Below are 15,479 nucleotides of genomic sequence, written 5' to 3'. Positions count from 1 at the left end.
ATTCCTAGGTGACTTCAATCTTCATTGGAATGACATTAATGACTCAGGGGTCAACAGTTTCAAAAACCTCCTGGATGATCTAGCCTTCATCCAATCCTGCAGTAGTCCTACTCACATTAAAGGATCAACCCTTGATCTCATTATCTCCAAAGCTGACGTCATCCAGGTGGACTCGATCCACCCATGCGACTGGTCTGACCATCACATTATTGCCTTTCACATCAAAGAAACCTTTAAACTCAACTCATCGCAACCCACAAAACCAAAGATCTGGAAATGAGACTTGAAAAAAATCAACCCCAACTCACTACCCGCCTCCAGCTATAACCTGCTCCAGCCCCCTGTAAACACCTCTGACGTCCATGTTCTCACGAATCACTATCTCGACGCCATGACCTCGATAATAAATTAGGCCGCCCCACTGCAACTTAAGAGAGCTCCCATTAAAGATTCCAAGCCCTGGTACAACGCTCTACTTAATGAGGATAGAAGAGCCATCAGATCCTCAGAACGCAACTGGAGAGCAGTCCCATCGGCTCTCCACCTCAAACTCCTTAGGAAAAAGAGAAATGCATACTACAAAAAAATTAAACGCACTAAAGCTGACTTCTTCAGACACCAACTTGACCAAGCTAAAAACCGGCCAAAAAAGCTCTTCGAACTTGTCAAAAATCAAACAAAGGAAGCTCCCAACGGGCCCGAGACCTAGATCGCCCACAACCTAACTGTCAAGAATTCTCCACCTTCTTCAATCTGAAGACCGACAACCTCATAAAGGACCTCCTTAATGACAGCCCACTACACACTGCTCCTCATACGGTAATCACCCCGTTATTTACACCCATCCCATGCCTTTCCCCCCCTAAGGCCTGCCCCAAAAACAAGGCAGCCTGGTCTTCCTTTGAGACGTACACTGAAGACGACCTAGGCAAGATTCTCAACAACCTGAAACCGGCCAATCATTTCACTGACCCCCTCCCGGCTAATGCAGTCAAAGCCCTTTCACCGTGGCTCCTTCCACTCTGGACCAAAATCATTAACAGCTCACTCCAACAAGGCTGCATCCCGGACTCCCTCAAAGTAGGCCAAGTCTCACCTATCCTAAAAAAACTCACTGCGGACCCCACTGACCTCAACAACTACCGTCCCATTTCCAATATCCCCACTTTGGCCAAATTGCTGGAAAAATGTGTAAACGGACAACTGACCAATCACATAGATCACTTCAACCTACTAAATAAACACCAATCAGGCTTCAGAGCGGGTCACAGCACTGAATCGGCCATGACACACATTCTTGATGATGCGCTACAAATCCTTGACCAGAATGGTTCGTGCTTACTCATCTTACTAGACCTCTCATCAGCCTTTGATACGGTCAAACACCGGAAACTATTAGATCTCCTGGAGCATAGGATGGGTCTGTCTGGCACAGTGCTAAAATGGTTTACATCCTTCCTGCATAACCGTTCACAAAAATTCAAGGTTAACAACGCGCTCTCCAATGCCTCCCCTGTATCTCTTGGGGTGCCGCAAGGGTCCGCACTCTCACCGTCCTTATTCAACCTGTTCAAGGAACCGCTCACTGAAATCCTGCAAACATCCAATGTTCAATTTCATATGTATGCAGACGACACACAACTATACCTCAAGATCAACTCCATAGAGGACATTAATTTGCTCAACTCCACACTCATGATCACCCAGTCTTGGTTATCAGAAAATCATCTGAAATTCAACGCATTAAAAACAGAATTCCTCCTCATAGCACCACCGGCCAAGATCCCTCTAATGCATGACCTGATCAAACAACTCTCCGCGTTCAACGTACAACCAACTATCGTGGATTCTGCAAAATCCTTGGGGATCACTCTCGACAACAATCTCATGATGCAAAAACACATCAGTAACGCCACAAAGAGAGCTAATTTCCAGATAAGTACCCTAAGGAAGCTGAAGCTGAAACCCTTCCTGCCAATCGAGGACCTCAAGTTGGCAGTACAAGCGCTAGTTCCCCTTGTGTGGATTACGGAAGCGTCTCCCTGTGTGGACTACCAAAAGCCGCAACAGCACCCTTAAGAGTGTCTATCAACGCTGCGGCAAGACTCATCACTGGCTCGAAAAAGAACTGCACACATTACCCCTGACTTAAAATCCTTGCATTGGCTTCCATTTGAAGCTAGAATCCACCTAAAAGTGGCGTGCATGACTCATAAAGCCTTACACCACAACTCTCCCAGCTACCTCGCGCAGAAACTGACAATCTCTGGTGGTCTACGGACTTCCAGGAGTGCCGAAAACCTTTTACTGAAACCTCAAATGTTCAACAAAAAGAAAACATATAATCGATCCTTCTCTGGGATGGCGCCCAAAATTTGGAACACTCTTCCCCCCGAAACCAGACGGAATGCCTCCTCCGCCGCTTTCAAAAAAGAAGTCAAAGCGCTTCTCATGGCAAAATTTACTTGAGCTCTTTTCCTTCAGAACGGAGTTCGCTAGTTCCTGTCTTATGTGACAGCACCATGTTGTAATTCCTCTATACCACTATATTTACCCTCATCATGGTTTTTATATGTTTGTTCACTTGCTTATCTCCGTTTTTTGTTCCTCTTACAGGCTGCTGTTATGTAAAGCGCTCTGATATCCGCAAGGATCTTGTTCGCGCTCTATAAAACTTTCTAAATGACAACAAAAGAACATAGCAGAACGTAACACAAAAACACAATGCGATAATGAGGTGCAAGAAAACTGCAACACAACAAACATGCACAAACACTCATTTAACACATTGCCACTTCCATGAAGTTGCTTTCATAAAAGGTGTTTGCACCAAACACTGCCTTAGCTAACAGCACGGACACATTACTACACCAGTCAAACAAAACAAGCGAACCAACGAACCAGGCTGTCTTTACAACCCACACGGTTTTCAGCAATTCCTCGGCTTGTAATGCTTTGAAGTGTCTACAAATGAATGGCAGAGCCATGCATGTCTGTCACAATCTGCTGTGCTACTCCTACTATACATGCAGTTAAATGTCAGATGCGTGATTTACAGACCTAAGGCAGGGTAGCAGGCAGGGTTCAATAAACCTGTGTATGATATTACACCAAATCTTATATGGACAAAGATGGGGAATGGAGAAATATTGAGGTTTTTAGTGCCTGAGCACATGAGAACAATATCTGACATATCGTTAAAAACATTCTGGGGTATGGGATGGCCAACGTTTGCACAAGAGTAGCTGGGCATCTTGCGCGGTATCCTGCTGGGAAATTATATCGTTTTTTGGCATTAGAGAACCTGGGCATAGTATGGCATTGTCTTGCAAATGGTAGCAGTACCTACCTGGGAATATGAAGGCCACCCTTGCTTTGTAATGCCCGAGCAAATGATAGCAATGCCTGGGATATATAAGATAGGTGTACCTATCGGCACCTGGCAGCTGGGGATAAGTGTTGTAAAAATTGGACTAAGGAGGGAGGTCCTCAAAGGTAGGAGATATAGAAAAGGCATTGCAAGCTGACAATGTAACACCCACATAACTATGACCAGTAAGCACGGGTATGGCTAGCCGAGCATGGAGCAGGAGGCTCCCTTTTGAGCTCCTACCGCTAGCACGACCCTAATCCCCTATATATCCTCATGCTGTAATGTAATCCAGAGTCGAGTGAACCCTCCCCAGGAGGTCATGACACTCCCTGGGCTGATATTTATTGCCACAACAGTGTTTAGAATTGGCAGAAGAGCAGAGATGTGAGGCAAGGAGGGGAAGGCAGGATGGATGCTAACGGTGGTAGAAAGGAGTGAAAGCTGAGCGCAGCCCAGGAGACAACCACTAGACGAAGAAGGAACTACACCGGTCCCAGGGTGGACCACTCCCAAAACCCTGACATGTGGTGCCGGAGTGAGGCATGACTGTGGGAGGAGGAGTGGGAAGCACCACACTGCACCGACCTAAAGTAGGGGCCTCCCCGCTAGAAAGTGCTATAAGTGATAACCCGGCAGGGACAGGATAGGAACCCTAATGTAACAATCTTTGGGAGAGGAGAGAATGTGGGCAGTGGCCAGAGCTGCTGATTCGAGAGCTGGCAATCCCGGTTCACAACATCCTGTGATTCTGGGCAAATCACTGACTCTCTCCGGGCGATGAATTGCTATCTAAATGTGCTGCAAGACGAAAAGGCAGAAAGAGGCAAAACTTTATGAAAAAATTGTTCTACCAAAGCGGATGTTAAAAGTATTTTGGCTACAGGAAACTGATTAGAGGAGAAACAAGCATTAGTAAATGCAGGAAAACATGCTGCGGCCAAAAGCAAATAGAGGAAAGCTAAATGGCATGCACAGGAACTAATGAAAAGCCAGGAAAAAGAGAAGTTGGGATGTAAGCCCCTTTTAAGATTATATTAAAATCAATACATTTCGTCAGCACAGTGCAAGCGCTGTGCAGGTGAAACCTAAAAAGGCACCGAATGGGCTACTGCCGTTTGGAAATGTGTAAATGTAAATTGCTTCTGAGCCACAGTAATGGCACATTGGGCGCTGTGCAAATCTCACTGAAAAAATAAAGCGTGACATTTATTTTTTATCCATCCTTTTTTATAAGCTGTGTCTATACTGCAGCATATGAAACCACGCACCACCCAAGCCATTCCATTTATTACCAGATCAGGCCAGATAGCCCTATAGGCAATAAACAGTGTCCGGGTTAAACCAAGTAGTGTGAGACTCTGTGCTCATCGATCTACTTCTGAAGATCTTCCTTATCGCCATTAACCTCAGAACATCTCTGGATTTCTGCCAGTTGTCTCTCGTTGCATCTTTCCAATCTTGTAGAGCTCTTTTTGTCAAACATATTTTTATTCACAGGAGCAATAGAAACACAGAATTTGACTTACATGAGTGCTTGTGTGACGGCTTGTGTGAGTGCTACTCAGTGGCAGATGAGGCTTGTATGAGTGCTAATCAGTAGAGGCGGCTGGTATGAGTGCTCATCAGTAGTAGAGGTGGCTTTTAAGAGTGCTAATCAGTAGAGGCGGCTTGTGTGAGTGCTAATCAAGAGTAGAGGCAACTTGTATGAGTGTTAATCAGTAGCAGAGGCGTCTTTTGTAAGTGCTAATTAGTAGTAGAGGTGGGTTGTGTGAGTGCTACTCAGTAGTAGAGGCAGCTTGTGCGGGTGCTACTCAGTAGTAAGGGCGGCTTGTGTGAGTGCTACTCAGTAGTAAGGGCGGCTTGTGTGAGTGTACTCAGTAGTAAGGGCGGCTTGTGTTAGTGCTACTCAGTAGTAAGGGTGGCTTGTGCGAGTGCTACTCAGTAGTAAGGGCGGCTTGTGTGAGTGCTACTCAGTAGTAAGGGCGGCTTGTATGAGTGCTAATCAGTAGTAGAGGCAGCTTGTATGAGTACTAATCAGTAGTAGAGGCAGCTTGTATAAGTGCTAATCAGTAGTAGAGGTGGCTTGTAGTAGTAGAGGTGGGTTGTATGAGTGCTAATCAGTAGTAGAGGCGGCTTGTATTAGTGCTAATCAGTAGTAGAGGCGGCTTGTAGAAGTAGAGGCGGCTTGTATGAGTGCTTATCAGTAGTAGAGGCGGCTTGTATGAGTGCTTATCAGTAGTAGAGGCGGCTTGTATGACTGCTTATCAGTAGTGGAGGCGGCTTGTATGAGTGCTTATCAGTAGTAGAGGCGGCTTGTATGAGTGCTTATCAGTAGTAGAGGGAGCTTGCAGTAGTAGAGGCAGCTTGCATTAGTGCTAATCAGTAGTAGAGGCGGCTTGTAGTAGTAGAGGTGGTTGTATGAGTGCTTATCAGTAGTAGAGGCGGCTTGTAGGAGTAGAGGCGGCTTGTATGAGTGCTTATCAGTAGTGGAGCCGGCTTGTATTAGTACTAATCAGTAGTGGAGGCGGCTTGTATGAGTGCTTATCAGTAGTAGAGGCGGCTTGTATTAGTACTAATCAGTAGTGGAGGCGGCTTGTATGACTGCTTGTCAGTAGTAGAGGCGGCTTGTATTAGTACTAATCAGTAGTGGAGGCGGCTTGTATGAGTGCTCATCAGTAGTAGAGGCGGCTTGTGTGAGTGCTAATCAGTAGTGGAGGCGGCTTCTATGAGTGCTTATCAGTAGTAGAGGTGGCTTGTAGTAGTAGAGGCGGTTGTATGAGTGCTTATCAGTAGTAGAGGCGGCTTGTGGGAGTAGAGGCGGCTTGTATGAGTGCTTATCAGTAGTGGAGGCGGCTTGTATTAGTACCAATCAGTAGTGGAGGCGGCTTGTATGAGTGCTTATCAGTAGTAGAGGCGGCTTGTATTAGTACTAATCAGTAGTGGAGGCAGCTTGTATGAGTACTTATCAGTAGTAGAGGTGGCTTGTATGAGTGCTTATCAGTAGTAGAGGCGGCTTGTATGAGTGCTCATCAGTAGTAGAGGCGGCTTGTGTAAGTGCTACTCAGTAGTAGAGGCAGCTTGTATGAGTGCTTATCAGTAGTAGAGGCGGCTTGTATGAGTGCTTATCAGTAGTAGAGGTGGCTTGTATGAGTGCTTATCAGTAGTGGAGGTGGCTTGGATGAGTGCTTATCAGTAGTAGAGGCGGCTTGTAGTATTGGAGGCGGCTTGTATGAGTGCTTATCAGTAGTAGAGGCGGCTTGTATGAGTACTTATCAGTAGTGGAGGCGACTTGTATGAGTGCTTATCAGTAGTAGAGGCGGCTTGTATGAGTGCTTATCAGTAGTAGAGGCAGCTTGTAGTAGTAGAGGCAGCTTGCATTAGTGCTAATCAGTAGTAGAGGCGGCTTGTAGTAGTAGAGGCGTTTGTATGAGTGCTTATCAGTAGTGGAGGCAGCTTGTATTAGTACTAATCCGTAGTGGAGGCGGCTTGTAGGAGTGCTTATCAGTAGTAGACGCGGCTTGTATTAGTAGTAATCAGTAGTGGAGGCGGCTTGTATGAGTGCTTATCAGTAGTAGAGGCGGCTTGTATTAGTACTAATCAGTAGTGGAGGCGGCTTGTATGAGTGCTTATCAGTAGTAGAGGCGGCTTGTATGAGTGCTTATCAGTAGTAGAGGCGGCTTGTAGTAGTAGAGGCATCTTGCATTAGTGCTAATCAGTAGTAGATGCGGCTTGTATTAGTACTAATCAGTAGTGGAGGCGGCTTGTATGAGTGCTTATCAGTAGTAGAGGCGGCTTGTATTAGTACTAATCAGTAGAGGAGGCGGCTTGTATGGGTGCTTATCAGTAGTAGAGGCGGCTTGTATGAGTGCTTTTCAGTAGTAGAGGCGGCTTGTATGAGTGCTTATCAGTAGTAGAGGCAGCTTGTAGTAGTAGAGGCAGCTTGCATTAGTGCTAATCAGTAGTAGAGGCGGCTTGTAGTAGTAGAGGCGGTTGTATGAGTGCTTATCAGTAGTAGAGGCGGCTTGTAGGAGTAGAGGTGGCTTGTATGAGTGCTTATCAGTAGTGGAGGCGGCTTGTATTAGTACTAATCAGTAGTGGAGGCGGCTTGTATGAGTGCTTATCAGTAGTGGAGGCGGCTTGTATGAGTGCTTATCAGTAGTGGAGGTGGCTTGGATGAGTGCTTATCAGTAGTAGAGGCGGCTTGTAGTATTGGAGGCGGCTTGTATGAGTGCTTATCAGTAGTAGAGGCGGCTTGTATGAGTACTTATCAGTAGTGGAGGCGACTTGTATGAGTGCTTATCAGTAGTAGAGGCGGCTTGTATGAGTGCTTATCAGTAGTAGAGGCAGCTTGTAGTAGTAGAGGCAGCTTGCATTAGTGCTAATCAGTAGTAGAGGCGGCTTGTAGTAGTAGAGGCGTTTGTATGAGTGCTTATCAGTAGTGGAGGCAGCTTGTATTAGTACTAATCCGTAGTGGAGGCGGCTTGTAGGAGTGCTTATCAGTAGTAGACGCGGCTTGTATTAGTAGTAATCAGTAGTGGAGGCGGCTTGTATGAGTGCTTATCAGTAGTAGAGGCGGCTTGTATTAGTACTAATCAGTAGTGGAGGCGGCTTGTATGAGTGCTTATCAGTAGTAGAGGCGGCTTGTATGAGTGCTTATCAGTAGTAGAGGCGGCTTGTAGTAGTAGAGGCATCTTGCATTAGTGCTAATCAGTAGTAGATGCGGCTTGTATTAGTACTAATCAGTAGTGGAGGCGGCTTGTATGAGTGCTTATCAGTAGTAGAGGCGGCTTGTATTAGTACTAATCAGTAGAGGAGGCGGCTTGTATGGGTGCTTATCAGTAGTAGAGGCGGCTTGTATGAGTGCTTTTCAGTAGTAGAGGCGGCTTGTATGAGTGCTTATCAGTAGTAGAGGCAGCTTGTAGTAGTAGAGGCAGCTTGCATTAGTGCTAATCAGTAGTAGAGGCGGCTTGTAGTAGTAGAGGCGGTTGTATGAGTGCTTATCAGTAGTAGAGGCGGCTTGTAGGAGTAGAGGTGGCTTGTATGAGTGCTTATCAGTAGTGGAGGCGGCTTGTATTAGTACTAATCAGTAGTGGAGGCGGCTTGTATGAGTGCTTATCAGTAGTGGAGGCGGCTTGTATGAGTGTTTATCAGTAGTAGAGGCGGCTTGTATTAGTACTAATCAGTAGTGGAGGCGGCTTGTATGAGTGCTTATCAGTAGTAGAGGCGGCTTGTATGAGTGCTTATCAGTAGTAGAGGCGGCTTGTATGAGTGCTTATCAGTTGTAGAGGCGGCTTGTATGAGTGCTCATCAGTAGTAGAGGCGGCTTGTATGAGTGCTCATCAGTAGTAGAGGCGGCTTGTGTAAGTGCTACTCAGTAGTAGAGGCGGCTTGTATGAGTGCTTATCAGTAGTAGAGGCGGCTTGTATGAGTGCTTATCAGTAGTAGAGGCGGCTTGTATGAGTGCTAATCAGTAGTAGAGGTGGCTTGTATGAGTGCTTATCAGTAGTGGAGGTGGCTTGTATGAGTGCTTATCAGTAGTAGAGGCGGCTTGTAGTAGTGGAGGCGGCTTGTATGAGTGCTTATCAGTAGTAGAGGCGGCTTGTATGAGTTCTTATCAGTAGTAGAGGTGGCTTGTATGAGTGCTTATCAGTAGTGGAGGCGGCTTGTATGAGTACTTATCAGTAGTAGAGGCGGCTTGTATGAGTGTTTATCAGTAGTAGAGGCGGCTTGTATGAGTGCTTATCAGTAGTGAAGGCAGCTTGTGTGAGTGCTAATCAGTAGTAGAGGCGGCTTGTATGAGTGCTTATCAGTAGTAGAGGCAGCTTGTAGTAGTAGAGGCAGCTTGCATTAGTGCTAATCAGTAGTGGAGGCGGCTTGTATTAGTACTAATCAGTAGTGGAGGCGGCTTGTATTAGTGCTTATCAGTAGTAGAGGCGGCTTGTATTAGTACTAATCAGTAGTGGAGGCGGCTTGTATGAGTGCTTATCAGTAGTAGAGGCGGCTTGTATTAGTACTAATCAGTAGTGGAGGCGGCTTGTATGAGTGCTTATCAGTAGTAGAGGCGGCTTGTATGAGTGCTTATCAGTAGTAGAGGTGGCTTGTATGAGTGCTTATCAGTTGTAGAGGTGGCTTGTATGAGTGCTCATCAGTAGTAGAGGCAGCTTGTATGAGTGCTCATCAGTAGTAGAGGTGGCTTGTGTGAGTGCTAATCAGTAGTGGAGGCGGCTTGTATGAGTGCTTATCAGTAGTAGAGGCGGCTTGTAGTAGTAGAGGCGGTTGTATGAGTGCTTATCAGTAGTAGAGGCGGCTTGTAGGAGTAGAGGCAGCTTGTATGAGTGCTTATCAGTAGTGGAGGCGGCTTGTATTAGTACTAATCAGTAGTGGAGGCAGCTTGTATGAGTGCTTATCAGTAGTAGAGGCGGCTTGTATTAGTACTAATCAGTAGTGGAGGCAGCTTGTATGAGTACTTATCAGTAGTAGAGGCAGCTTGTATGAGTGCTTATCAGTAGTAGAGGCGGCTTGTGTGAGTGCTCATCAGTAGTAGAGGCGGCTTGTGTAAGTGCTACTCAGTAGTGGAGGCGGCTTGTATGAGTGCTTATCAGTAGTAGAGGCGGCTTGTATGAGTGCTTAACAGTAGTGGAGACGGCTTGTATGAGTGCTTATCAGTAGTAGAGGCGGCTTGTGTGAGTGCTAATCAGTAGTAGAGGCGGCTTGTATGAGTGGTGTGAGTGCTAATCAGTAGTAGAGGCGGCTTGTATGAGTGCTTATCAGTAGTAGAGGCGGCTTGTATTAGTGCTTATCAGTAGTAGAGGCGGCTTGTATTAGTGCTTATCAGTAGTAGAGGCAGCTTGTATGAGTGCTTATCAGTAGTAGAGGTGGCTTGTATGAGTGCTAATCAGTAGTAGAGGCGGCTTGTATGAGTGCTTATCAGTAGTAGAGACAGCTTGTATGAGTGCGTATCAGTAGTGGAGGTGGCTTGTATGAGTGCTTATCAGTAGTAGAGACGGCTTTTATGAGTGCTAATCAGTAGTAGAGGCGGCTTGTATGAGTGCTTATCAGTAGTGGAGGTGGCTTGTATTAGTGCTAATCAGTAGTAGAGGCGGCTTGTAGTAGTAGAGATGGCTTGTATGAGTGCTTATCAGTAGTAGAGGTGGCTTGTATGAGTGCTAATCAGTAGTGGAGGCGGCTTGTATGAGTGCTTATCAGTAGTAGAGATGGCTTGTATGAGTGCTAATCAGTAGTAGAGGCGGCTTGTATGAGTGCTTATCAGTAGTGGAGGTGGCTTGTATGAGTGCTTATCAGTAGTAGAGGCGGCTTGTATGAGTGCTTATCAGTAGTGGAGGCGGCTTGTATGAGTGCTTATCAGTAGTAGAGGCGGCTTGTATGAGTGCTAATCAGTAGTAGAGGCGGCTTGTATGAGTGCTTATCAGTAGTGGAGGTGGCTTGTATGAGTGCTTATCAGTAGTAGAGGCGGCTTGTAGTAGTGGAGGCGGCTTTTATGAGTGCTTATCAGTAGTAGAGGCAGCTTGTATTAGTACTAATCAGTAGTGGAGGCGGCTTGTATGAGTGCTTATCAGTAGTAGAGGCGGCTTGTATGAGTCCTTATCAGTTGTAGAGGCGGCTTGTATGAGTGCTCATCAGTAGTAGAGGCGGCTTGTGTGAGTGCTCATCAGTAGTGAGTGCTAATCAGTAGTGGAGGCGGCTTGTATGAGTGCTTATCAGTAGTAGAGGCGGCTTGTAGTAGTAGAGGCGGTTGTATGAGTGCTTATCAGTAGTAGAGGCGACTTGTAGGAGTAGAGGCGGCTTGTATGAGTGCTTATCAGTAGTGGAGGTTGCTTGTATTAATACTAATCAGTAGTGGAGGCGGCTTATATGAGTGCTTATCAGTAGTAGAGGCGGCTTGTATTAGTACTAATCAGTAGTGGAGGCAGCTTGTATGAGTACTTCTCAGAAGTAGAGGCGGCTTGTATGAGTGCTTATCAGTAGTAGAAGCGGCGTGTATGAGTGCTCATCAGTAGTAGAGGTGTCTTGTGTAAGTGCTACTCAGTAGTAGAGGCAGCTTGTATGAGTGCTTATCAGTAGTAGAGGCGACTTGTATGAGTGCTTATCAGTAGTAGAGGCGGCTTGTATTAGTGCTTATCAGTAGTAGAGGCGGCTTGTATGAGTGCTTATCAGTAGTAGAGGCGGCTTGTATGAGTGCTAATCAGTAGTAGAGGCGGCTTGTATGAGTGCTTATCAGTAGTAGAGGCAGCTTGTATGAGTGCTAATCAGTAGTGGAGGCGGCTTGTATGAGTGCTTATCAGTAGTAGAGACGGCTTGTATGTGTGCTAATCAGTATTAGAGGCGGCTTGTATGAGTGCTTATCAGTAGTGGAGGTGGCTTGTATGAGTGCTTATCAGTAGTAGAGGCGGCTTGTATGAGTGCTTATCAGTAGTGGAGGTGGCTTGTATGCGTGCTTATCAGTAGTAGAGGCGGCTTGTATGAGTGCTTATCAGTAGTAGAGGCGGCTTGTATGAGTCCTTATCAGTAGTGGAGGCGGCTTGTAGTAGTGGAGGCGGCTTGTATGAGTGCTTATCAGTAGTAAAGGCTGCTTGTTTGAGTGCTTATCAGTAGTGGAGGTGGCTTGTATGAGTGCTTATCAGTAGTAGAGGCGGCTTGTAGTAGTAGAGGCGGCTTGGATGAGTGGTTATCAGTAGTGGAGGCGGCTTGTATGAGTGCTTATCAGTAGTACAGAAATCACAGAATGTCTTTAGATCCAAATAAAGCTTGAGCCCAGTTATTTGCCCTCTTCAATCTTTACATGATTACTATCTGTAGTTAGTTTCTACTCATGGGCTCCCGTTGCCCCTGGGTCGCAGCAGTCTCTTCTCATTTTGACCTTCTGCTTCAGACCCACGAGTCGTCATCCGGGTGACTTCACAAGTGACCGACCACCTCTGGAGAAGTGTTTCACAAGTGCTCTTCACAATGTAGGCGGCCCCACTGAGCTCTGACTAAAAGTTTCCAACCACTGAGAAAGCAGTGGAGGGTCTGATCTCCTCCACTGACATGTCCTGGCTCACCTCGCAGCGCCCACGCTTGGCAGAGTTGTGTACACCCAGGATACACACTTGGGCTGAAGGGCAGTGGAGGGTCCCTGGTGGTGTCTTCCATACTGAGGACCAGAGTGATGACTGCTTCAGACCTTCCCACCACTCCACATACACTCCAGATACATTGTGATGCTGTTGGTGTGTCTTCACTGTGTGTAGAGCCGGCTATGTAGAAGGTTATCACAAACCTCTCTGTTTTTAAATCTGCCGAGGCTTTATGAACACCTTACTTTATCTGCCATTCTCTAAAGGAGATTGGGGACTCAGGCTTTGCATCCCATTGTTTCATGAGAAGCAGTTTTAATGAAAACTACACATTTTAAAACGTTCTATATTTTTGTAATAACATGCCTCTTCTTAGGAGTAGGGTGCCATTCAGCTGGCTGCTGTCACACTTCTGGTTCATGACACCAAGCCCCATTCCTTTTCACCCTAAATGGGATGGGTAGGCCCAGACGTGGGTCCCTTGCTCACTGTGCCACTGGATTCAAGCTAGCCTGGCTGAAGAAGGGTGACAAACCCTGAAACCGGTCCCAGGATGCTTGTTTCCAGTCCAGGGAGGACCTGGCCTGGCAGTTCAGTCTGGACTGTTCCCATGAGGCACAGGGTCAAGACTGATTTGCATATGACTGGGTCCAACCTGGGGTGGCAGAGTGAGCAAAATAATGGTGGATTTAACCCAGATCTTTTGACTGGGGGAGAATGTTTGCATTGCCAGCATTCCGTCCATCATTTGTTTGCTGTAACACCATTCCTTTCTATGACATCATTCCCTCGTCTACAAATTCAGATGTCTACAGGGGTTCCTGCAGTACCTCAGGATGGAATAACCAGAAATCTGGCGCTATCCTGGCTGTCGCTTGTGACGTAACTTGCCTTTTCTGTTAGAATAATCAGCTGTTCCTTGGACATCGGTGTCCTTGTCTGTGTACTACTGTGGCTCCTCTGTGTAGACTCTTTGAAATGAATGTGGCAGTGTGGCAAATGTGCGGTTTGTAACTCTTGATCTCTCTTTTCTGATTGGTGAAGGCCGGCAATGGTAACTCGGGGGAATTGACCAATTAAAATGCCGGATCTGGACAAGAAGGGGAAGAAAAATGGAAAAACAGAAAAGAAAAGTCCAGCCGCTTCTCCCAGGTACGGTAAGCAAATTCCTTCCAATGTGGATGTGGTGGTAACGTTTTATAACAAAAACGCATATGGAATGAGGCGCTGAAATGAACATTTTATGATTACAAGGACTACTGGTACAAAAGGCCAAGTTCATTACGTTTATCCTAATTTGTACATACTTCTAGTTCGGGGCGGGGCTTAATTGATTGCATGCCCTAAATAAATAAAAATGCGTGTTTGCATATTAAAGTTCATTTGCACATACAGACACACACAAGTATTTCTTTCATATATATGTGCTCAGCGCCAGACCTGGGGCTATAGGCGGTACCAGTCTTTGCGCTCTTCCGTGCCCCCCCCCCATGTTATGTAGAGAGGGATAATAACACCGGTGTATTTGGCTGGTTCCTGTCTACGGTTCCGAGTAATTACCAGTGGCTTATATTAGTTAAAAAAACATCCACCCCTCACTTTTTTGTTTTCTTCAAATTTTTGTTTAACTTTTTTGTTTTCTCACTTTTTTATTTTCCTTTTCTGCCTTCTTCTTTTTTGTTTACTTCTGAATTTGAGGTTTCTTGATGCCAGGACATTTTTTTAAATTATTGATTAGTATGCAGTCGTCAATCAGTCCTCAGGTATCCCTAGCAACGGATGGAATTAATTAAGCATGAACAGTAGTCTTGGAAAAAGGTAAGCACGCACACTCGTGAAATCGGAGGCCACAAAATATCAGTCCAACCCTGCTTCACTCCCCCCGCCGCCTCCACTTCCCAACAAAAGCCAGCCGGTATGAGGCTGTGCGCCCTCCCAAGCGTGCCTCTGATACCGTGGGCGGGGCTGTTGCTGCCCACCTTTCATATTACTGTGTCGTCAGAGGCATTCCTCCCTCAGCCTCACCTGTGGTTCCGGAGAGCACAGCCGAGGGTAACAAGGTTCTTAAGAAGAGGAAGGGGGACTGCATCTGAGGTAAAGATACTCTTTCCATCTCTTTGATAAAAGTCTGATTGCAATGAAGCAGGGCATACAAAGATATTTACCTTGAACAAACATCCCACTGCCTGATGGCTTCTTTACTCCTCTTTGCAGGAATAACGATATCCAGATCCAGGCCCAAAGCTGGCCAACCTCTCTGAGCTGAAACGCATCATCTCCTTAGTCAGCTCTACGTTAATTCACCACTAATCCTTAATAGGTTCCGGAGTAGCGTGCTACTTGCTGCAAAAGCGCTTTGACGCCTCGTCAGAGATAGTAAGCGCTATATAAATGCAATTCCAATACAATACGTCAGTTTTATCAAATTATTTTCCTGTAAATTCATTATCACCCAATCTAGCTTTGGCCTTTTCATGCCCCGCTCAGGCGGCATTGAAAGCAACTGCCTTCAAGGTCTGTCCCAGCACCGACTGATCTGGGACCCCGAAGAGCAGCCATTATAGGGACATCGTTGGATGATGCAGCTGCCGCTGAGGATCTTGATGGGAAGCCTATGAGCGTTTCTTTTCATGTCCACGCCGCCACCTTCTGGTGGGGGATTACGGGGTAGAGGGGTGGAGATGTGGGGTAGGTCAGGTGATTATTGAAAAGAGAGCACATACACTCATTAATAGGCGTCCCAGTTCAGTGGAGCCCAGTACCTTCATGTTGGCCATCCAATGGCTGTCTTCCAGAGTCTCTACTTTGAAGTCTGGGAGAATCCCTGCACCCTCCACAGTGTCTTTAAATTCTCTGTGCTTCATCACTGGTGCCTCAATACCTCCATTCTTATTTTCCAGGCACTGCATCCTGGTGTCAGGGAATTTCGTGACAGTTTCAAGCTCTACAACCCTGGACTCCATTTTTCCCAAATGCGCCTCCTTAGGGATGGGGCCTTTTTCAACTGTCTCCAGCAGACCCTCCATCCC

The 15,479-nt window shown here is 46.3% G+C and overlaps 1 protein-coding gene across 2 annotated transcripts in view; it reads left to right on the top strand.

Moving 5' to 3' along the window:
- Positions 1 to 15,479, top strand: part of NEK10 (NIMA related kinase 10) — a 1,348,206-nt gene that overhangs the window by 74,349 nt on the left and 1,258,378 nt on the right. For both annotated transcript variants that reach the window (XM_085630543.1, XM_085630544.1), the window contains exon 2: positions 13,495 to 13,602. In XM_085630543.1, the coding sequence (XP_085486669.1) occupies positions 13,532 to 13,602 (71 nt within the window). In that variant the 5' untranslated portion in view covers positions 13,495 to 13,531. The remainder of the gene's footprint in view (positions 1 to 13,494; positions 13,603 to 15,479) is intronic.

This window comes from Triturus cristatus, chromosome 10 (assembly GCF_964204655.1).
Source record: "Triturus cristatus chromosome 10, aTriCri1.1, whole genome shotgun sequence".
In the NCBI taxonomy this organism is placed as follows: Eukaryota; Metazoa; Chordata; class Amphibia; order Caudata; family Salamandridae; genus Triturus; species Triturus cristatus.
The sequence above is the reverse complement of the archived record's forward strand: the minus strand, read 5'-3'. Positions and strand labels throughout refer to the sequence as shown.